Below are 22,079 nucleotides of genomic sequence, written 5' to 3'. Positions count from 1 at the left end.
AGGAGGGGGCTCAATGGCGGCAATCCGATTCGTATGTGTGGGTGTCGGTGTGGTGATTGTACACTTGCGGTGCACTGCTGTTATTGGCAGAGAGGGCGACGGAATACATCGCACACAACCGCATAGAAGTATGTTGTGAATCACCCGCACCAGTAGTACAGCGTGGTGTCGAGGCCACATAGGGTGGTAAAGAAGCGGTCAAGGAAAGACAGATGCAGTGGGGTGAGGGGAGAGCCGCGGAACAAGTTTCCAGGCAAAATGGTGAGGTCTACGACATACACACAGAGAGACATACTCAGATAAGGCAGGAAAACTGCTGCAGCGTTCGCTCTCACTTGCTCTCTCCACAGCGCTTATATGCCTTTTGGTCATTGTATTCAGCAGAGTAAACAGTGCTGTTTTGCCTCGCTTTCCTCACGGATATTCTCTCTTGTCGGTGGACATGAACAGCCGCCCAGAAGTCTGGTGGGTAACATGTGAATCCTACAGGGAAACTGCATAGGAAACGGTAGCGTGTCGTCACTGCACGTCAGTGTGCTCCTGTTGTCACGCTGTCCTGGTTGGGGAGAGTTGTTCTCTATCTTCCACATCCTACATGATGGCGTCCTCATAGACGTGCTGTGGTGTCTGTGCAGGTTTGTCTGCTTTGCTGTTGGGTACCAACTGCGCCGCAACTGCAAAGTTAAGAGAAGCGACAAAGAGGAAGATATGAGGCGACATTCTACGGAGGGGTCACATGATCGTCGCCAATGCCTTTACGATCATCCTACCATACATCAGCAAAAAGGGACACGGAACAATACAAACCTAAAAAAGAAACGTCGAAGGGGACACGGGCGAGGGAGGGCGACAACGAGGGGAGCAAAACAGAGGGGACGAAGGATAGGAGACCAGAGACAGAAGGGAGCGACAAAGCGCACCTTGGCAACGCAACACATGGAGAATACGACACGCTTAAGGGGAGAGGATTGTGCTGTTGAGGCACAACAAAGAACGTGGGGATAGCCAAGGCACAAATGGAAAGCGTTACAGCACAAGCGATAGACTGCAGAACAGATGAGCGGGTGCTGTATCGTTCTCTCTTTCCATCTTTAATACGGCACTTCACCAATCTCAGGCGAAGCAGCGGTGCCACAGACAACTATGACCTTCGCCGTACCTCGTTTCTACACATCCACACACCCACACCCCACACACACACATACACACAGTCACATCTTCACCCTTGCGCTACATAGACACCACTTAGTTTCGCTTCATCTCTATTCAACACACCTGCTAGCAAGCGGTGCGCTTTACCGTAACCTTGTCTCCTCTCCTCGATCTTCCACCTCGTTTTGGGTCTTGCGAACACGTCCGCCCTTTCCCTCTTCCACCTGTACATGATGTAGATAGCAAGCGAAAATTAATTCAACACAACACACAAGAGCGAACGCGCTGCGCAATGGAGTCGATGGGGGGGGGGGGGGGGGGCGCTGTAGGGCAGAGAAAAGAAAGATCGTCAGCGCTGCTACCACCTCCATTGAGCCGTGCATGTAACGAGAGGGTGACGCATACACACATACACACACATACACAGGCAAAGGAGAAACCAGTAGCAGCACGCAACAGCAACAGTAAAAGCGAAAAGGAAGAGTCTAAGGGGCCTTGGTGGGTACGGCTGCCTTGGCCCAAAGAGCGGGGAGAGCGTACCGCTGACGAGCCAGTTGCAGCAGCCAACGGAATGGAAGCTCTACAACTGCGCGTATGCGCAAAAGAGGGAAGGGGCCCAATTTCCTTCCCGGAGTGGAAGAACGGGGAGGGGGGTGACGGAGCGTCAGGGACAGGCAACATGCACGAACGATGAAGTTGTATTCCCCAGAGCAATTTCTCGAGGAGTACTGAGAAGCGCCAGTGGCAGGAGCAGTAAAAGGCACCCCGGGGCGATACTGCCAACGAGGATCTCTTGCATGTCTTTTCTCTTTTTATTATTTCGTGTGGCGTTTGTCTTGCGACTGATGAACCGCCTCGTATGAACCGCACCTCACGACGATCGCGGAAACGACAAGACATGCTGTGATACCTGGCAGAAGAAACCTAGAGGCCCTCAATCGCGAGGTCGCCAACGCTCCACACCATGACGGCACCCTCATCGCCAACGGACACAATCTTCTTGCCGTCCGGGGACACGCGCACCTTGGTGATGCTGCAGCTGTGTGCGAGCCCCACTGCGATGCACTCGCCGCGGTCGTAGTCCCACACCTTCACGATTCGGTCATTGCCGCCCGTCACAAAGAACCGACCATCAGGCGACAGGGACAGTGAATTCAGCTCGGCGGTGCGGCTGCCAGGTACCTCGCGAATGGCGTGGCAGTCGACGGAGTCCCAGTAGGCAATGCACTTGTCACTGCCGCACGTGATCAGTTGGCTATCATCAACGTAGTACTCCAAGCCCCGAAAGTAGGTCTGACGGTACATGATGTTGCGCCGGAGGTAGCGAGTGAGGTCCCATACGATGCAGCTGCCGTCGTCGCTGGCGGTCACGCACTCAGTGTCATCGTGCGAGATGACAATGTCGTTCACAGCCGTCTTATGCTCCTTCATGGACGCTTCCAGCGTGCAGTTAGTGCCGTGGATAGCCCAGACGCGCACGAGGCCGTCAGAGCCGCCGGTGATGATGCGGCGGCCGGTGTAGTCGGCGCACACCGACGTCACCCCGGCCTTGCCGCCAACCTTGTGGCTACGGGTCCCCTGCTCTACCTTGTGCGCGTCGGCGACGGAGAAGACGAGCTTGCCAGACTGCGGGCCAAAGGCCCGGATACGGCCGTCGCTCCAGCCAGAGATGATGAGCGAGCCGTCGCGGCTAAACTGCAGGCAGTTGCACGTCCGGTTCGAAACCTCAATCCGCAGCAGCTCCGTGCACGAGTTCGCATTCCAGACGCGGATGTCGGTATCGCAGCAGGTAGCGAACACAGAGCTGAAGCCATGGGGAAAGACAACGTCCTGCACCGCCTCGCTGTGGCAGGTGAGGCGCAGTCGCGTCATGAAGTTGCCGCCATTCACAAAGTACAAGTTGCTTGTCTTCGTGCCGACATAGAAGCTCTCTCCCATGAGGGCCAGTCCCGTCACACCACCGTTGACGTTGGTGCTATTCTGAACCGTGAGGTTGATCTTTGAGAGCAGTTGCAGCTCTCCAGCACCGCTGCCGACCAATACGTCGCCCGTGTGGGTGAGTATGGTGGAGAGAATACCGCCAGAGAGTTTCTTCTGTGGTCCCTGCATCTTGAAGATGTTGGCCTGCTGCAGTAGGGCGCATATGACGTCGCCAGATGTGGTACCACAATACACGTACTTGTCTGTCTTCTCGATCGCGATCGTCTGCACGGAGCGGCGCATGTTGCCCATGTTAATGTCTACTGGATTCATCTTGCGCAGCTCAAGGTCCACCGTCCAGACGCGCAGCGAGCCCACGCCGCCAGTGATGAGCTTTTCCGAGTTATTGTTGAAGAAGGCGACGGCCTTCGTTTCGGTGTGGTGAGCGGGCGCGCCGCAGAGCGGGCGGCCTGTCTTGACGTCCCACAGAACAACCGTGTTGTCGTCGGGCCCTCCGACAGAGACCAGGTACTGTTCATCCGGCGAGAAAGCGAGCGCCTGCACCTTCACCTTGTGCAGCAGCATGCGGTGGATGAGGCGGCGCTCCTCAAAGTCGAAGATACAGACATCTGCCTGAAATCCTGGATGGGTCACCTGTCCCGATGCAACGTAGCGACCCGACACGCTCACGGTAAGACAGCTGATCTTGTCGTTGTGGCCGTAGAAGAACTCGGAGCGTTGCGTGTCGTTGGCGTCACGAATCACAATGCAAGCGCCAAGGGCGTAGAGCAGATGCTGCTGATCGGGATGGGCGACCAGACTTCCAGGAAGGTTGCCGCTGAAGCCAAGGGCGGCCTCAAGCTCCAGGCGTGGCGTGTCCTCGTGCTCCGTCATCGCTGTGTCAGAAGTCTCCAGGCGCTGCAATGGATTGACTGAGAGGCGGGTGTAGAGGGACAGACGCACCTGTTCGCCTGCGTGCCCTGTTTGCCCAGATCGCTTTGAAGGTTCGCCAATGAATTCGTTGGTGCTGTGTGACGATGTAGAGATGGGCAGCGAGTGATGACAGAGGAAAAAAGAGGAAGAAGAACAGGAAACAGTGCGTCGAAACGATGAGACAGAGAGTGAAGGAGGAGCGGCTGTGGGGGGGGGGAGGGGGTAGCAGAGCACAAACGCAGCATGCGCTAGTCGAGGGTGCTCCTCAAAGATACCCAACGACTTGTCCTGCGCTTCGGCAGCCTATTAAGAGGATACACACACACACACGCACACAGTCATACACAGTCACCGGTGCTTCGCCACGCCTGTTGATTTGTAGAAGTGGGGTGCGCAACGTTGCACATCCACCAACGAGGGCAACGACGCCACACAAGGGCACCTTTTTTTTAAAGTTGTCAATTCCTTTCACTTTGTGATTATGCCAATGGATGCGCACAGGCTCGTCCCAGCTGCCCCACTTTGAACGCGTGCTATCATATGTCGTGAGAATATACAGAGAAACAGACGACAAACGAGAGCAGGTGGAAGGGGGAGGATCGCGCCGAGTCGCTGTACAGCGACCTGAAATAGTCTTCCCGTTGGTTGAGTGGGGAGGGTCCGGCGCGCGTGGCGTCACTCTGCCACTGCTTCGAGAGAGAGAGAGAGAGAAAGAGCGACCTGTGATGGACTTGCACAGGTCGGTGGTGTTGCTGCTTTTCCTCCTTACGAGGACTTTCCTTTTCGTTTGTGTGTTTTGCCTTTGTTTGTTTTCTATCGAAGACAACGAGAGAGCCAAGGCAGCGAGGAAGTACAGAAGACGGTGAGCAACAGCGCTGCGGCTGCGGCTGCACACGCATGTCTTGTCATGAACATTAGGGGACGAGCGCCTCACACTGCCTTGCCAGTCACTGATAGAGCCTATGTGAAGCTGTTATGGCGATATCGGCCGCTCCTGGACAGCGTTGTGCTCTATGTTCTTAGGCTTCTTACTGCCTCTCTCCGTTCCTCCCCCGGTTTGCCCCGTATTGAATCACTTCCGTGCCTGCGCCTCGTTGTGCTTTTGGTTCAGCACCGTCATTTCTCGAAGCTCCTCTTCGTCAAACGTCAGCGGAATCTGCCCGAGCGACTGCGACAAGGAATTTGCCAACTCCATCCGGTTCGTCGCTGGATCCCAGTGAGAAGCGACGTACTCCTGCATCTCGGGGTCCATGTTCTGCAGGATCTGCATTCCACAGAGCGCGTACAGATTTTCGAAAGTGTCCTCAACAAACTCGTGCGACAGGTCGTGGTCGTACTCGCCGGTCTCCGGCAGAACATGGTCGCTTGCGCTGTGATTTGCTGCATCCAGCTGGGCGTCCTCTACAGTACCCTCCCCTCTGTCCCTATGCGACCTCTCGACTGGCTGCGGCGGTGCCTCGTCGTTTGACGGCCTAGCCAAGGCCTGCACGCAATGGATGCTCTGCACCTGCAACTCCCGCAGCGCGTTGCAATCTTTGCATATAAAGAAGGTGTGGTCGAGGCGCATCTCGCAGGTGCGGCACATGAAGGCCTGCTGGTCCTTGATGGATTTGCCGCAGTGGTCACAGTGGTCGTGGAGCTCCATGATCATCTCCGTCGCACTTTCCGTCGAGCGAGGAGCGAACTTCGCAAACGTGGTGCGGCAAGCCTCGCAGGAGCACGTCATGTCGTTCGTGAAGGCGCTCACCGGCAACAGCATTCCGTGGTAGGGGAACACGTCCGAGTCCTCCACGTCTGCCGAGTGAGGCAAGGGAGATTTGGCGCCGCAGGCCAATACGGACTTCTTCTCGATCGTCATCGGCGGCAGCTGTCCTTGGTAGCACTTCAGTGGGTCATCCGTTGCCATCCATGGGTGTTCCTGCATGCAGTAGGCACACACAAATCCGGTAAAGATGTCGTTATTCATCATCTCCGTCGCCACAGCGTCTGGGATCGGGTCGAATGTGCTTTCATCATCGATCATCTCCGCCGGGACTTCCTCCGCAATTGCGCAGAGTCCGCGACAGCCGCAGCTGAACCTGGCCCCCTCCGGCGCGTCGTTGTCGGTGCCATCCTCCGTCGACGGTCTCACCAACGTTTCCTCAACGTCGTGGTCCTTGTGGCAGCGGTACCGGCAGGGCACGCACACGCATGTATGGCACGTATTGCATTTGAAGGCGATCGTGTCGCCGAGCAGAACGTCGCCGTAGCACGGCATACGCCGGTATTGATATGTGTGTAGTCTTGTGAGGTGGGTGCTCCAGTAACAGCTGCAGCAGAGCATACAGGCAATGCCGCCGCACTCGGGGTCATCACTGGGATAGGGGTTTTTGCAGTAACACCAGTTGAACGGGTCTCGTGGGTAGCGGTTGTGGCGATTCGTGGGCAGCACCGACTCCACTGGCGGCTTCTTCGTTTTGCTGTCCACAACGAAGGCGCAGTGGCTCAGCTCCAGCAGTGGCGGCAGGTGCGCGTCCTGGTGCTCCTCCTCGCCGGGGCCGCCGTGGAAGTCGTCATCCTCGTTGTCCCTGTCAGGGGAGCGCTTGCCGAGAAAACTCGGCTTGCCTGCAACACCGACCGCGGCATTCGCCTTGTCCACAGCCGCCGGGGCAGCAGCCAAGGGCGATGATGGTCCTGTCAGGAATGCAGACGACGAGGGGAGGAGCCTGCTGGCCTCTTGTGACGGCCTGGAGGCGCCTGCCGTCGACACCGACACACCAGAGGTGGTGGAGGGGTGCAAGGTTACCTCCGGCATGTCTGTCGGCGGGATGGTGGTCATGCGAATTCCACTCATCGGTGAGCTGCCGCGTGATCGCTTTGGTGTCACTGGCGTTGTCGAAGGCGCGCGCTTGCGCGTGGTGCGCCCTTCGATGTCGCTCATCTGTACGGCACGCATTTGGGAGACAGAAACCATCGGAGACGCTACTGATGACGACGTATCGAGCCTCGCTCGCTGCTTCGCGGTGGCTTCTGCGGTAGCCTCCGGATCGGCAGGAACTCGCCAGCATTTCTGCGTGCAGCAGTCACACCGCATGTTGTAACGCACGCCCCACTCTTCGACCTCGTGATTACCGTGGCAGAACTCAGCGCAGGCAAGACAGACCGCGTGCTGTGGATCCGCCCTTGCCTCGTCCACGCATGTGCGACAGATGTACGCCGTCTGCCGCAGATACCCGCGTGGGTAGGAACACCGGTACCACTTGCCGTCGTACTCCACTGTGGTGGCCACCAGTCGCGATATTTCTGATGTCGCTGCAACGTTCACTGTCGGGGCCACCTCCGCACTTCCGAGCAACATGGCGCTCACCTTCAAGTGCTGTGCCACAGGACCGTCGTGCTGCTCGCAACGGCTGACCAGCTCTGCCGGAAAGAGAAGGCGGACAACCGTATCGTGCGGCGGGTCTCGGTGCTTTGCCTTTACAACAGGCAGGTTGAGCAACAGTCGCTGCTTGTCAAGGAGCACGTGAGTTTTTTCCTCCAGCCGGTGCTTTAGGTCGTGGACAGTGGCGGAGGCCGGCATCTCAAGCGAGACGACTGTCTTTCCAAACTTCACTTCAAAATCCACATAAAATTCCCTCTTGGCCGCCATTGTGCACCTGGGACAAGGGGGTGGAGGAGAAGGGGGAAGCGGTAGGAGGTGGCGAGTATGCTGGCTTTGCAGCTGGAAACAGTTGTTGGCCTGTGCTTAGTTTTTATTTTTTCTTCGTGCTTGGCTATGGACACGCCCACTAGGCCACCCTGGGGGGGAGGTGGCGTAACAACAGTAGTAATGATACCAGATAGTACGGGGTTGTGTCTGTGCGCTTTCCCCTTTCGAGAGACTCTATGTATCGTGTACTCAGTATGATGCAATTGCACGCACATGCGCGCTAACGTTTCTGCATATATGTATATAGGTGCGTGTATGTTAAACTCCCACCCTGTGCACCGTAAGGAGGAGAGAGAAGCAGGAGGGGGAGAGGAAGGAGGCTGGAGAAGGAAAAGAAGGAGGCTCAATACGCGCCCTGCTGTAATCAACGCGCACACACATGGCCCAGCAAACCAGACGAGTGCACCGCAGCAAAGCATCTCTCTTAGGGAAGCACTTCACATTCACTTTTGCGGCGAGGAATGCGGCCCCCTCCCCCCCAAAAAAAAAACAGCTGCTCAGAGAAACTGACGTATGGGAGAGGGGGAGCGCAGCACGCTAACAGCAACAACGAGCCCTCAAGAGCAGCACAAAAAGAAACGGAGAGGGACCATCGTCACCTCCCACTATGCTAAAAGTGTACACGAGCACATGCGTGCATGCTTGCGCGTTGCGCACACTCTCACAACAGCTCCTCTTGCCTGCTACCGCCCTGATAGGTAGTGGTGGGGGGAGTGATGACCCGCTGCTGGTGCGACTGCAGTGATGTGTCACGAGTGCAAAAAGGCAGCACCATAGACCCGCACGCATACATATCCACGCACAGAAGAGCAGAAATCCAACACACACAGACACACCCACGTTTTTCCTCGCGCTTTGGTTACGATTTGCCTCAAGCCTTTTTCCTGTTCTTCCATTCTTTCTCTTTCCTGATGACGGAGCGGGGGGAGCACATCTCAGTCCATGGCGTCACACTCCCGTACCCCCACTCTGCGGTGCGGGAAGGGGCCAGGCAGCCCCCCTTCCCCCCATTGCCCTCTCCATGCCAAACCACCTCTTGTGGTGGCAGAGCTCAGCACCCACGACGTAGGGGAGGCAAGAGTGATGCGTCGCTGCTGATGCCGGTGGCCAGGGCCTGGATGGCGTGGCATTGGAGCGACCTGCGACAGCGTACACACCTGCGCCCTTCATGTGAGAGGCAGAGTGTCCGCGTGTCCCACCCGGCCCTCGCTGCCTACTGGCAGGGGGAGCCTTGCGCCACCCCGAGGAATGCACCAGGTCGGGTCCTGCCTAATGTGCGCCGCCGTGGGGCGACCAGTGGTGTGCGGGGTAGGTGGAGCTTGAGGCAGAGGCCGTGCGCAGGTGATTGGGTCGGCGCATTGGTGTCACGCGCGCGTCCATGGCGGCTTCGCGCCATGCGATGGGCTTGGGGGCGGGCCGGGCAGAGTAGAGCAGAACTCGTGCTGGGTGGCAGAGAGAGAGCGGACTCGCTGAGAAAAGAAAAACACCTTGACCTTCATTCTTCTCATGCACCTCTCTAAAGGTGTGCTGCACGGAGGTTATAGTCAGCAGTGTTCCAGCGTACAGAAAGGGAGGGCGCCGGATTCCTCCAGCACGCGTGCAAGTGGTGGTCCATGTTTGCCGTCACCGTCGTAGGTCGTCGTCATACAGGAGGGCGACGAAGTTGGTAAAACAAAATTGCCTGCGAGAGGGTAGGGAAGGCAACAGAAGGAAGGCAAAAGAAAAGAGTAGCAAGCGATCAGCTGCCCCTGGTCGAGCGCACATTGCGGGGTGAATGGGCTCCAGGTGCAGACTTATGGCGTGGTGGAGATGCGAATAAGCTCGGCTGCCTTCTCAGCGATCAGTGCAGGCGGGTCAGCCAAGTCAACCGTGGTGCCGAGCTCCGCTGGCTGCAGCGCCTCCAGGGTGGCCATCTGAGATCCGAGGAGGGTGGCTGGCATGAAGTGGCCCTGGCGCGTCTGCATCCGCTCCTCAATGAGCTTCACGTCTCCACTGAGCATCAGGAAGAAAACTTCCGTGTGCTGTAGCATGTCGGCGACAGCTTGAGGGTCCTTGCTGCAGCCCATCCCCCGAAGCACGTCACGGTAGCGGCGGCGCAGCGCGGAGCAGGCGAGCACCACTGACACAGTGCTGAGACCCTGGCATGGCGCGAGCGTCTCTTCCCTTAGCCGATGCAACCACGGTTCACGATCCTCGTCTGTCAGCGGCACGCCAGAGCGCATCTTCTCCTTGTTTTCATCGCTGTGATAGTCATCCCCCTCCTTGAAGGGGCACTTGAAGAGCGATGCAAGCTCTTGGCCGACTGTCGTCTTGCCGACACCAGAAGGCCCACAGACGACTACGGCGCTCACCTGGCGAGGCATGGAAGCGAAAAGAGAAGCAAAACCATCGGTAGTGGTGGAAGCAAACGAACAAAAAAAAAGCAGAAGAAAAACACACACAGTCAATGCGGGAGCAACACACGGGAGGACGGCAGCCACTACCACGAAAGGGAATCCATCACTCGAGATCGCCTGCTACACACACACACACACACAGGCGTGCGCTTTTTTCTTTTGGAGGGGGGGGCGGGGTGGTTGTACGCCTGTTGGTCACTTGTATGTTTTGTTCTGTTGTGGTGGATACGGCGCAGTGAGGGGAGCGCGTGCAACCTTCCCTCTCTGACTCGACGGGTTTACGTCTCTCTCTCTCTCACTCTCTCTCCCTCTCTCTCCCTCTCTGCGTGTGTACGCCGTCTGTGAATACACTGTGGTGATGCATCCGGAGGGAGAAGAGGAAATGTGCAAGCGGGAAAGCAAGCAAAAGAACAAAGCAGAAACGAAGACGAGAGCCGCTGCGCGTTCAGTGGTCAGGGTTCATCCTGTGCTCGCCTCTTGTGTAGTACTTCTGTCGGTGCACGTGTGCCTGTATGCATACAGTCCCGTGAGAAGGAGCAGCGTCCGGACAGGCCAGCTGAGGCATGGCACATTATGGTGTCTCCTTTCTTGAGAGTAGTGCACTGGGATCGTGTCGTGATGGCAAAAGAGGAGCATCCAGGCACGCGTTAAACAATCATCGGGTGTGCAGAATACACTTCAAAGTACACATGACACCTTCGTGGGTGAGCACGAGAGCACAGTCTACACTCTGAGGGTAGAGGAGAGCCAAAGAAGAGAGGCGAACAGAAGAGGGCGGGAGGGCACGGCTTCCACCAGGAGGATCTCTGTCACCGCTTACGCTCTCTCAGCACAACTTCCACCCGCTCACACACCTAACTGCAGCCATTTCCATCGGCCGTCAAGACGTCATCTATTTTGTGACAGCACCGCCAGCAAGGGTGGCAGCACTCAGTGTGCTAACACAAATTAGCCCACTGACCCAGGCACCACGGCAAGCAGAGGAGGGGGCGACGGGATGAGGCAGCAGCGCAAAAACTGACCGAAAACGAAAAGTGCGTGCACACGTTGTCTCGCGTGCGTAGCTGTGCGCGGATGCCCATCTGAGAGAGGAAGAACGAACGAACGAACGAAAGAGCTTCAAGCACGCATGTCCACGCAGGCCCACGCGGGAGGATGAGAAGTAGCAATGGAGGCTTTTTCCTCTGTCCTCTCCCCCTCTGTAATGTGTGAAGGGCTGCGAAGCGAAGAAACGCGTGTACCCCGCCTGTCGCGCATCGTCGAGGGACTCGTTTTCCGGCGCACTCGCCCAGTCCGTCTCGGTCCACTTCTCCCTCGACTCACTTTTCCTTCTGTGGCAGCACGGCTTCGAACCCCACAGTCAGCACCTTCGTGCATTCCAGCACGGAACGCCGCGACTTGACGCAGCTGTAGTAGTGAGGAGCCATTAGTCTGGTAACGAGCAATCTCTCTCTCTAGGCTTCCTTGTGGTGGCCTCAGTGGACGAACGGGCCCAAGCGGGATGGTGCGGCGCGGGGCTGTCATATCGCTTCATCCAGTCCGTCTGTGAATACATTGGCCCACATGATGAGTCCGCAGCCATCGCTGAGGCGCTGTTGTGCCACCAGGCGCTTGAGAAGGGTCAGAGGCAGCTGTGTTGCGATTCTCGAGAGGGGGCATGGGCGCGTGCATACCGCCTGACGATGATGGACAGGGGCTAAGTCGAAAATATGCAGTTGTACCGTGCTGGGCGCTCTACCTCAGGTTCGGATATTGGCTAGCCCGTGATGCCGCGCGCGCAGGGGGTATGGAGCAGTGTCTCTTGGCAGGTACCGGCTTGGTGTACAGCCGTGTCTACTCGCGATGGAGTTGTGTTAACATGTAGCCTAGGAGAAGACCAATCCGCAGCTCGCAGCTTGTCAGCTTCCCGTGTGACACGCCACCTCCTGTTAGCACATTCCATTCGCCTGCTCCTGTACTGTCCCTCTCCGGGACACCCCACGGGCGGCCCTGCCTCCGCTTTGTTTTAAGGACTGTCGGTGCCGGTGCTGCCCCTCGCACAGGTTCTCTTTGCTGCTCCTCAGCGCTGCTTCCGTGGAATACGCCTCGGCACTCGTCCCGACCTCGGCCGCGACCCCTGTTGCCCTAGCCGTGGCGTGGATTGGCGTTGCCGCATGTTTGTCTTCAGATCCTTTGATCTAGTGATTCACATCGTCAACCAGACAAGATGTGAGAGCGTTCAGCTGCCTCGCCATCTCGCGTACGCCTGCCACGCCCGCTCGGTTCCCTTGGGCGTCGTGGACGGGAATATGTACCCGCCACCAAGCAATGCGTTGTCCTTCAGTTTCTTGTGAAACCCTGCCACAGCACTCCCCGCACCGCCAACCAGGCCGCCACTTGCTGCCTTCCACTCACCTGGTAAGAGGGATGCGCTGAGCTCGCGCCGTTTTGTGGGGAAAAGAGTGTACTGCAGTTTGGCAACTCGCCCACCGCAAGAAGCCACCGTGCCCCCCTGTCCCAGAGGCTGGCCATAAGCCAATGATGCGTTTTGATGGCGCCATCAGTGCTGAAGTGGAGGATCCTGCGCATCAGTGCGTAGCTTGCCTCGCTCAGGTCATTTGAGAGGAGCACGTACTAGCCCAGCCTCACCACCATGGGGGTCGAATGGCCTTGCCGAGCGAGACTCACGGAACTCTCCTCTCCTCTCCTCCTCTGGCTCTTCGCGAGCTGCGGGCTTTTGGTGCGCTGCTGCGCCCATCCTCCCAAAGTGACTCAGCCTTGATCGGCTCCTACATCCACGGGTAGACGTGTAACTCGTGCTCGCACATAGGTCTCTCCTCCGTGAGGTACTTCACGTTTCTCATGTTTGCCTTGGGTTGCCTCGGCGCTGAGAGGGCCGCCAGAATCGCCCTCCTTCTCTGCCTTCAGTTCCTCTGCGGTGTAATCTGCCCCTTTACTTCTCAAGGACTGCGAGAGGCGACGTTTGCATTCGTCTGCTATCGACTCTGGTGGCCGACATGTTTGAACTGAGTCTTTTTCAGATAACAAGTGGTAATGAAATGAGCAAAGCCCTTTTCGCTTAGCCGGTGTGTCATGTGCAAAGAAGGGGGGGGGGCTGCACCGAGCGAGAGGAGTGCTCTGTAGCTGCTATGCTGTGCACGAGGAGCGGAAGACAGGCGCAAGCGGTTATGCAGCTTAGAAGGGGGGAGGGTCTGTTGGCTCGTGAGACTGCACCTCGAGGCCCTGACCTGCACCTTTGCAAAAGTAATCCCTTTCTCTCGGTGGTTGCCACCTGCAAGTGTCCACACGTCCCAGCAATGTGCATCCGATTTCTGGATTCCTCATCATCACCTGGGGGAGATCAAACGACAAAGGAACGCAGAAGGGAGGAACAACAGTGACGGGTGCTGGCCGCCGCTTCCCTCGCACGACAAGCCTGTACCCATGAGGTGCGCCATTCGCAGAATCCCCCCAGAGAGAGAGAGAGGGGGGGGGGGGGAGACAACGACAGACTCGAAAAGAGGAAGAGTACGGGAAAAAAAGTGCACACCGTTACACAGCCACGCTTGCACAATGACAGGTAGACGCCCTACCTACGCATTCCGCGTTACCCCAGACAGCACTGGAAACACGCAGAAGGACGACTGTCACGCGCTGCAAACACGCCCACGCAGCCTTTACGTCACAGCCAACTTATTCCCTACACCCGTCGCCTTCATTATCGAAAAGTCCTGGTAGCTAATGTACAGCGGGGCTGGCTGCTGGCTTGCCAGCGCATTGGCAAAGTCGGTTCGCTGGTGTTGCACACGTCTCTCGTAGACGGAGACGTTATTCTTTGCACAAGTCAGCTCCGACTGAAGGGCGGAGAGTCGGCATTGAAGCGCCACTAATTCAGACTGACAGGAGTGGTCACCGTTTCCCTTGCTTTTATATTTGTCGTTCACTTTTCCGTCCTCGGTGGTTCTACCGGCCGAGAGCCCCGCCAGAGCGGCGGCGTCGCGATACGCCACCGTCACGGCGCCCAGTCGCTCATCGAGAGTGCGAATGCTCTCGCGCAGTCGCTCTGTTTCGTGGATAGAGGAGGCGAGCTTGAAGAGCGCCGCCCTCGTCGACGAAGAGAGCGTTGCGGACTCCATGGACCGTATGGTGGCGCAGTCCGCCTCCACGTCTGCAGTGCTCCCCTGCATGACACACGACGTCGGGCTGGAGAAGAGGTCGATAGTGCGGCGCAGGGGCGTGACAAACCCGGGCTGATTTGGTTTGAAGATCGTTCGGGTAAAGCGCTGGAAGGTGCGGAGCTCAGTGAGGCTCTGCAGAGCGACGCCATTGAGGATGCACTCCTCCTTCGTCGCCAGGAATAGCACGGTCGTCGTCATGGGTGAGCCGGCGGAGTGTCGAGCGCGGTACAGACGCGGCACCGGCGGCCACGGAATCTCACCCACCCGCGGCGGCCGCGACGACGAGTCAACGCGGAAGGGCCACGCGGTGGAGACAGCCGTGGCTGCACCAAACACATTCACAGCCTCTGAGATGTAGACGAGCAGCGAGTACTGGTCGTAGCCAATTACCTCGTTGCTGCGTGGGATGTCGCCTTGCATGCGAGAGTTGAGCTCAATCAAGAGTGGTTGGCCTTCACTCGGGCTCTCGTCATTAGCCGCGCCAAGAGGGCTTTTCCTTCTGAGCCGTTGTCTATCCTGCTGCCGCCATTCGCGTGTCATCTTCCGGGTGTCAAGGCGCAGCTCGCTGTGGCCGCAGCCGTTCTCGAGGCCCAGGGCATCGAGACACTTGAGCGTGTATTCGACAATCCGTCGCGCGCTGTGGCTCGCTGGCAAGTCCGCCAGATTGGGGATAAGGGTCTGTCTGTCGTACAAGATGGATGTCTTGTGCTGCTTCTGGCGTTCGATGCCGGCAGCGCGCAGGGCCTCCTCGGCGCTGCGCGTCAAGCCAGTGGTGACGACCGGCTCCGGGTACTTCCAGCTCTCCCACACATCCGTGACGACGTGCACGCCTTGGTAGCTCACCGTGTTCACAACATACTCGGGGCCTTCAATGTACTCCTCCACAACGAGCTGTGCCGCGTCTGTGCCCTGCGAGGTGCGCACACCCTCTACCATTGAAAAGGCGACGCGTATGTCTTCCACGGTGTAGCACAGGGCCACAAACTCTGACCCAGCACCGGAGTTCGGCTTCACCACCACTGGAAGCAGCAATGTGCCATCCTTCACCTTTGCCACTGCCTCATCCACGCGCGTCGTCACGCAGTAGCGAATGTAGGGAAGCCCCGCCTCCTTGAGGACCTGCTGCGCGTGGCCCTTATCCTGCCGAGAGGAGCAAGATGTTGCGGGGTTATTGCCAAACACGTTCACACGTGTGTAGACACAGGTGGGCACCTCCGCCTCCACAGAATCGAGTGCCTCGACGATGTCCTCGCCAAAGTTCATGCGCCGGGCAAGAGACTGGACAGGCTCGCCGCAAAGCCGGGCGTTGACGTAGTCGAGCGCTGGCACCATACCATCGCCGGAAGCATAGCAGCCAAGCACGTGCGAGAAACCTTCCTTGACAATAAGGTTCTGGTAGGCGTTCTCGTAGATGCGCAGATCGTGGGTGTCGCCAGAAAACACCAGTTCTGTGTACATGTACCACAGTGGAGCCTTCTCGTGGGAAAAGAGGCGAGCCCGCACCTCGGCCCAGTCGATAGGAGCCAACGGCGACGTCGTACCATTTTTGCCGCTCTTGCCACTGGCAACCGCGTTGATGTACCCATCCTGCTGCTCTTCGTCCTGTGGCTTCGCAGTACCGTTGAGGTACGGAAAGTTCTGAAAGGCAGTGGCGAGGTCTCTGCTCAGGCTTTCAATGTACTCATGCTGCTTCGGCACCATCCCAACGATCAACACGAACGGCGCTGTCATTTTCCCCGAAATTGTTGCCCGGCACTTTTCTTCGTCAGGGTAGTAACTGTTTACAGTGGAGGTGGCGCAGGCCTCGGAGCAGTGGTAACGCAACTGCAGTGCCTGCGCCAGTTGCTGCTTCTCAAACAGCATCAGCGATGTCGATGCGCTCCCTGGCGGCTGCTGGGATGAGTGCTGCGAGGGTGGGGCCGATGGGGTGCCGGTCTGCCGTGCAGACAGACGCGGTGGCCGACGCGGCCCAGGCAGAGGACGCAAAGACTCGCTCAGCGAAGTGGTGTTGGACAGAGGTGTCTTAGGGGGCAGCATGCAGTCGGACCGCTCCTGCGACGTGGCTGTCACCAGGGTAGTTGTTGTGGTGAATCGTACCTTTGCGTGCGAATTTCCCATGATTCTTTCCCCGTTCCTCGGGGCTCACATAGACGTACGCACGCAGCTACACACACACACACACACGCGTGCGTGTGGCGGGTGCAGAGAACGTTTGTGTTGCCAGAGCAAAACAAAGAGAGAGTCCGAAAAGGAGAACGAGACGCAGCTGCTCACACAAATGAGGGAGAAACTTCGCCTCTACGACCTTGGCGGAGTGCGGCAAACAGGGCAGAGGAGGGACTGAGAAGAGAGGAAAAGCGGAAGCACGAAACGAGGCAAGCTGATATACAGGTTGACGGTGTCGAGCACAATGACAGACAGAAGGGGGCACACAACCAAGAAGAAACGACACAGAACTTGATGTTGAGAAGGGACGGAAGAGGCGATAGGCGACTTCAGCAAGCACTCACTCATCCATACACACGTACACGCACATGCGTATGCACCCGGAGAACAGCAAGATATACAATAGTGGCTTTGAAGAGTGAGAAAGAGAGCGAAGAGGGGAAGAGGACCGACAGCAATGAAGTAAGAGAAGAGGTCAAGCGAAGGAGCAGGAAAGAGAGAGAGGGAGAGAGGGAGGGTGTGTGAGTATGTGCGGTGTACGGTGGTGATAGTAGGAAAGCGATGCGAGACAAGAGACGGTGGCCAACACACCTGTACATTAAGGAGGGAGAAGAAAAAGAAGAACACACAGACAGACAGAGAGACACAGACAGAGAGCGAGGGTCCGGAGAGACGTTGAAGGAGAGGAAAGAGAGAGGAGGTCGAGGCAAAACAACAATGGCAGCGACTCCTACAATGGAGAAGAAAGAGGGAGACGCAAGATCCGCATCCACATGAGCGCACAGGCAAACCCGAAGAGAAGAGAACGAAAAGTCCACAGATAACAGTTGGTGTGAGGGCGCGCCAGTAAAGCGAGAGAGCAATGATGATGGTAATGCGTCTGCGTGTCTGTAGGGAGTGGGGTAAGGGGCGGAGAGGGGCGATGCACTCTTTCTTCCCCTACCTCTTCTCCCCAGGGGAAACGCGACGGGTGCTCAGTGAAACGCGTACACAGCTCAGGTGAAAGCACGAAAGCCTTTCGCCAATCAGCTTCGCATAATAACCACCTCTGCACCGAGCAAAGGGCACGCAGCGGTGTCAAAATGATGAGAAGTGAACCCACTAATAAAGAAGAGAGAGAGAGCAGAAGAAGAAGAGGAGATCTTCGAGTGTGTGCGTGTGTGTGTGTGTGTCTTGGATAGAGGTGTGTATTTTGATACCTGCAGACGATCAAGTGTACTTCTGCCCGGCAATGACGCTGTGGGCGTCCATCGAAACGTATTCCCATGCCAAAGGTTGGGAGCCAAACGCGGTGTGGAGATGATGAGCGGGCAGCGCGAGAACAAAGGGAGAGAGGCGTGGGTGGGGTGTGTGAGAGCAATGCGGGGGACTGGGAAGGGCAGGAAAGGTGAGGAGGGTGCCTGCGATGGGTGTCATGCCTCCACGCACAATTGCCATAGGTCCGACGTTGCTGCAGGAATGTGCGTGCGGAGGGGGGGAAGCAGAAAGGTGGAAGACGATGTTGCCTGTCGCGTGGAGGGAACGAGGCCACGTTCTCACACACACAATTCGTCACCTCTCCATCGCCTCAGTCACCACCTCCTGCCTCGTAATATGACAGACGAGTGTTTTTTTGTTTTTTTTTTTGTTTGGGGGCTTTCATGTTGTTAAGACTGTGAACAGTAGTGGCACAGGGATGACAGCTCAAAGCCGCCAAGAGGGAAAGTGGCAACAGCGCTCTTGAATACGAGCGGTGATGAGGTGATGACATAAACAAACAGGGAAGAAGGAGAGAGAGAGAGGGAGAGCACGGTGAACTGCAATCAACACGAGTGCAGAGTACAAGAGAGAGAAAAAAAGGAAAGAAACTCTATGGTGCGCCATGAAGGAGCAGAGAGAGGCGGGAGAGAGCGAGAGGTGGGAACGGAGCCGAGACAGACAGGCTCTAGCACCAAAGGCGCTTGACGGGAAAGAGGAAGAGAAAGCAAGGAAGAAATGCTCTGCGTGTGAGTGCGTGGTAAAGGGTGTGCAGAGAGAGAGAGAGCGATGTGTTGAGGGCGAATAGCCAAAGGTGAGCGATCACGCGCACACCTATAAACACAGATACACCCAAGCGCTTCCCGTGCTAGCAGTAGGGCCAGCTACGGTGGTGAAAGGGAGGCTGTACGACAACGCACATCCGCATCCAAGGCGCAACAACAACAACAGAAAGAAACTGGGAGGGGGAAAACATGGAGGCCACAGCTTCCCTGCTCACTCTTGTTCTCGCCCCTTCTCTCAGTTTCCTCTCCACAGCACACCACTACGAACAACAGTGGGGCTAATTGGGGACCCGACGACTGCTTGCATGCTCACAACGCGTGGAGGAACACCCCACGAGTGGTTCTGCACACCAACCACACACACCCCAGTTGTAGAGGCACATATGCACCCACTTTCATCCCCCCTTTTCTCCCCTCTCCTTTTCTCTTCCTCCATCGTCATAAAGCACCAGCAAAGTTGCATCGTGTGCTCCCTCTCCTCCACTCGACAGACACACACACACACACCATCAACCTCCTATTTTTCCATCAAATGCTGAGGCGGAATGCGGCGCTCAGATTATGACGACTTGGAGTGCTGGCTGCAGCGTCCTCGTCGACCCTTCGCCTTGGGTGACACCGGACGTCCTGCGGCGGGCACGGTTTCTCATCAACGCGGCCGCGGGCACCTCGATGTCCTGCGTGACACCCGCCTCTTTTTCCTTCTGTGACTGCGGCTGCTCATCGGCCACCGCTGCCGTCTCTGCACCAGCCGGGGTTGCTTTAAGCTGAGTGTCCGTCGCAGCCAATTTTGGCGGGCGGCCCCTCCTGCGTTTGCCGTACGCAGCCTGGCGAAGGTTCAATAGCAACGTCTCCGCAGTGAGTGCGGTATCGTCTACCTTCAACGATGGCGGCCGCTCCTCCACGAAGTACTGAGGCCCAATTTTTACCGGTTGTGTCTGCGTTAGCAACTTGGCCGGTTTACCCCATCGCGTGGTCAAGCCCTCACTTCTCTGTGTCACCGCCGACGGTGCCGTCTTCGTCGGCAGCGACTCCGACGAGGTCGATGTTTCGGCGCTCCCTGACACTGCCTCTCCAGTGGTCGGTTGAAGCGGAAACACCGCATAAATTTGGTCATGGTCCTCGTACTGTTGCCGCTCCTCCATGGAGAGGGCATCCCATTTTTCGCGCATGGCAGCCTTGAAGAGTCGGTTACCGATGCCGTTGTTGTAGGTGCGCACCATACCGTATCGGTCGCACATCGCAACGTAGAAGCGGTGAAACGCAGCCGTGGCGGCGTTGCTTGGGGTGAGCGGAAAGTAGAAGGGAAAGTCCAGCGCAGCCTTCTGCAGGTCGCCAAGGGTAGTGTAGCGCTGTGACGCGTTCGACAAACTAAAGCCGTAGTCTCGGCAGCAGTAACGAATAAAGAGCTTGCGCCCACACGCCGTCTCCGTCTGGCGCTTTTGACCAAAGCACGAGTATCGTGCCCTCTCCTCCATCGACAACTGCCTCCACTCACTACGCACGCGGCTCTGCCGCGGAAAGAAGGCACCCTTCAATTTAATTACATGCTCCAGTCGCCTTGCCTCCTTAAAGACCCAGAACGAGTTATTGACCGCCTTCGCCTCCGGCAGGCTGTGCAGGACTGCGAGTACCTTAGAAGCGAAGGCGTTCTTTCTCTCCATCTCCACGATGTGGCTCTTCAAGTTGCTCTTCACCCACTTCACGAGATCATCTTGCTCCTGCAGCGAAAGGCGCGAGACACCCTCCTGCGCCTGCGTACGGCCCCACACACGCACCTCGCACACTGCCTCGGACATGGCAAGACTCACCTTCTGTTGGCCGCGTGGCCGCCCCAAGAACTCCTCGGCGGCGACAGGGCCAAATTGGCGCGACCAGTCCTCCAACGGAGGCACCAAGGTGCGGTTGAAGTAGTTTCGTATGACATACGCAAACAGCGTGGTCGCTCCCCCAGCCAGCAGATGCGTCGAGCCTGTGAATGACATGCGGCCGTAGGTGGTCAAGACGGAATGGACCCAGTTGGAGTACATAATCCCCGTTGTAATGTCCCCCGTCACCGGGTCGGCGAAGTGCTCCCAGTCCTCTGCGGTGGGAAGCTCGAGTCCAAGCTTGCCCAGTTGCTCCAGGATGAAGTCTCGATTCTCTCGTTTGCAAAGTTGCTCCAGGAGCATGCTAAAGACACGAGTCGACATGCGGAGCCCATATTCGCGATTGCCGCGGAAGAGCCTCACGCGGGTGGAGTTTGTCATGAGTGGGAAGAACACCTGTTTCTTGATGCTGGGAGGAAAAAAGTGGATCTTCTCCTCCACATCTCGTACTAGCTGCTGCTTGTAATCGCGGCGCCGTCGCAGAGTCACATCATCGCGATTGCGAATGGACAGCCGCGACAGTTTCTTCTCCGGTGGCAGCATACGATCCGCTGTGAGGTAGTTGAAGTGCTTTTTTTTCCCATTTCGAACAACTCTACGCGACGCTTTGGGGTACAGGGTAACACACCGACGTGCCATGGACAATGAGCCACAAGGCAAGATCGAGGGTGTGTGAGGGATGCGGAGGTGACAAGCCTGGGGGAAGGCACGAACAGATGTTACCCCTGCTGGGTTAGAGGGCACTACCTGCAGTCGGGGTGACACAACAGAGGGCGAAGGAATCGCGAGGCAAGCTGCGCCAGTGCCCAACTGCACTGACGTGCGCCGTGCTACGTTACGAAGCATGTCAGTCACCCGTACTCTCAGCTTCGCGGAAGACATTAAAAGAAGACACTAATAAAACGTCGACAGTCCCTCTGAGGTCAACAGTGGGTGTCGATGTCGGTGTGATTGTCTGTGCGAGTCCCACAAGGCACGGGCACAGGAGCGCGCACACACACACAATGAATCCTCAACGAATTCGCGAATCCCAGCCGATACAGTGGGGCAGTGGGAACTCGTTGCAAGCAGAGAAAATCGCGTTAATCACAGCTTCGGCCCTGTAACGCTTCCTTGCATGTTGTGGTTTGGACCTCTCCAATTGGTAAAGAGAGCTAAGAGACGCAAAGGAAAGAGAGAGCGCTTGTCTCCCCTTCTTGTTGCTGTTCCTTCCTTCTGCCACTGTGGGGGTATTGCCCGCTCGACTATTCCAGTCGGATTGTTTCAGCGTCACTGCACGTGGATACGCTGCAAGGTCGCTGTCGTGTCCCTACCTCCCCCCACTCCCTACAGCTGCACTCGTCCTTGCCCTGGTGGAGTGAGTATACACTTTGTGTTATATCGCTGGGACACTTGTGGGGTCTATTTGATCTCAACTGAGTGTGAGAAGAAGCGCCTCGCAAGCTAGTCAACAAACAAACATCCAAAGGGCCGTCTGGCCTGTACTCCTCCACACAACAAAGCAGAAAAAACGATGCAGCGCAATCGCGTCTGCGGGCCCGCTGTGGCGTCGCTTTCGAGCATAAGAAGAAGAGTGATGCGGCATGCGAATGCCAGTGGGAAACAGGCGGGGGAGGGGGGGAGGGGCGGATAAGAAGCGAGAGAAGACGGGAAGAGGGGGAGGGGAGTGGCACAACGCCGAGTAGGACGCAACCCAAAGGAGAGAAGGTCAGGAAAGGAGCAGGGGCAGAGAGAAAGAGGCAGACAGACAGGGTGGCATGAAGAGCAGCAGCGGATCG

General features: G+C 57.2%; 5 protein-coding genes across 5 annotated transcripts, besides 1 other annotated feature; all 5 read right to left on the bottom strand.

Moving 5' to 3' along the window:
• Nucleotides 1–2,076: 2,076 nt before the first annotated feature.
• LPMP_281180 (hypothetical protein) lies at nt 2,077–3,966 on the bottom strand (the record flags this gene model as incomplete). The annotated part of the gene is made up of 1 exon (XM_010702156.1): nt 2,077–3,966. One exon carries the CDS (start codon nt 3,964–3,966, stop codon nt 2,077–2,079), a length of 1,890 nt encoding a protein of 629 aa, XP_010700458.1.
• A 1,111-nt stretch (nt 3,967–5,077) lies between these two features.
• Nucleotides 5,078–7,633, bottom strand: LPMP_281170 (hypothetical protein; the record flags this gene model as incomplete). Its single annotated transcript, XM_010702155.1, has 1 exon — nt 5,078–7,633. The coding sequence occupies one exon, from the start codon at nt 7,631–7,633 to the stop codon at nt 5,078–5,080; it is 2,556 nt and encodes an 851-aa protein (XP_010700457.1).
• Nucleotides 7,634–8,624: 991 nt separating this feature from the next.
• Nucleotides 8,625–9,176: a repeat region.
• A 310-nt stretch (nt 9,177–9,486) lies between these two features.
• Nucleotides 9,487–9,915, bottom strand: LPMP_281160 (hypothetical protein; the record flags this gene model as incomplete). The annotated part of the gene is made up of 1 exon (XM_010702154.1): nt 9,487–9,915. The coding sequence occupies one exon, from the start codon at nt 9,913–9,915 to the stop codon at nt 9,487–9,489; it is 429 nt and encodes a 142-aa protein (XP_010700456.1).
• Nucleotides 9,916–13,745: 3,830 nt separating this feature from the next.
• On the bottom strand, nt 13,746–16,109 carry LPMP_281150 (hypothetical protein; the record flags this gene model as incomplete). The annotated part of the gene is made up of 1 exon (XM_010702153.1): nt 13,746–16,109. The coding sequence occupies one exon, from the start codon at nt 16,107–16,109 to the stop codon at nt 13,746–13,748; it is 2,364 nt and encodes a 787-aa protein (XP_010700455.1).
• A 2,878-nt stretch (nt 16,110–18,987) lies between these two features.
• Nucleotides 18,988–20,940, bottom strand: LPMP_281140 (hypothetical protein; the record flags this gene model as incomplete). Its single annotated transcript, XM_010702152.1, has 1 exon — nt 18,988–20,940. One exon carries the CDS (start codon nt 20,938–20,940, stop codon nt 18,988–18,990), a length of 1,953 nt encoding a protein of 650 aa, XP_010700454.1.
• Nucleotides 20,941–22,079: the final 1,139 nt, after the last annotated feature.

The sequence above is a fragment of the Leishmania panamensis genome (genome assembly GCF_000755165.1).
Source record: "Leishmania panamensis strain MHOM/PA/94/PSC-1 chromosome 28 sequence".
Classification (NCBI taxonomy): Eukaryota; Euglenozoa; class Kinetoplastea; order Trypanosomatida; family Trypanosomatidae; genus Leishmania; species Leishmania panamensis.
Note: the sequence above shows the minus strand (reverse complement) of the source record. Positions and strands in the feature narration are given on the sequence as shown.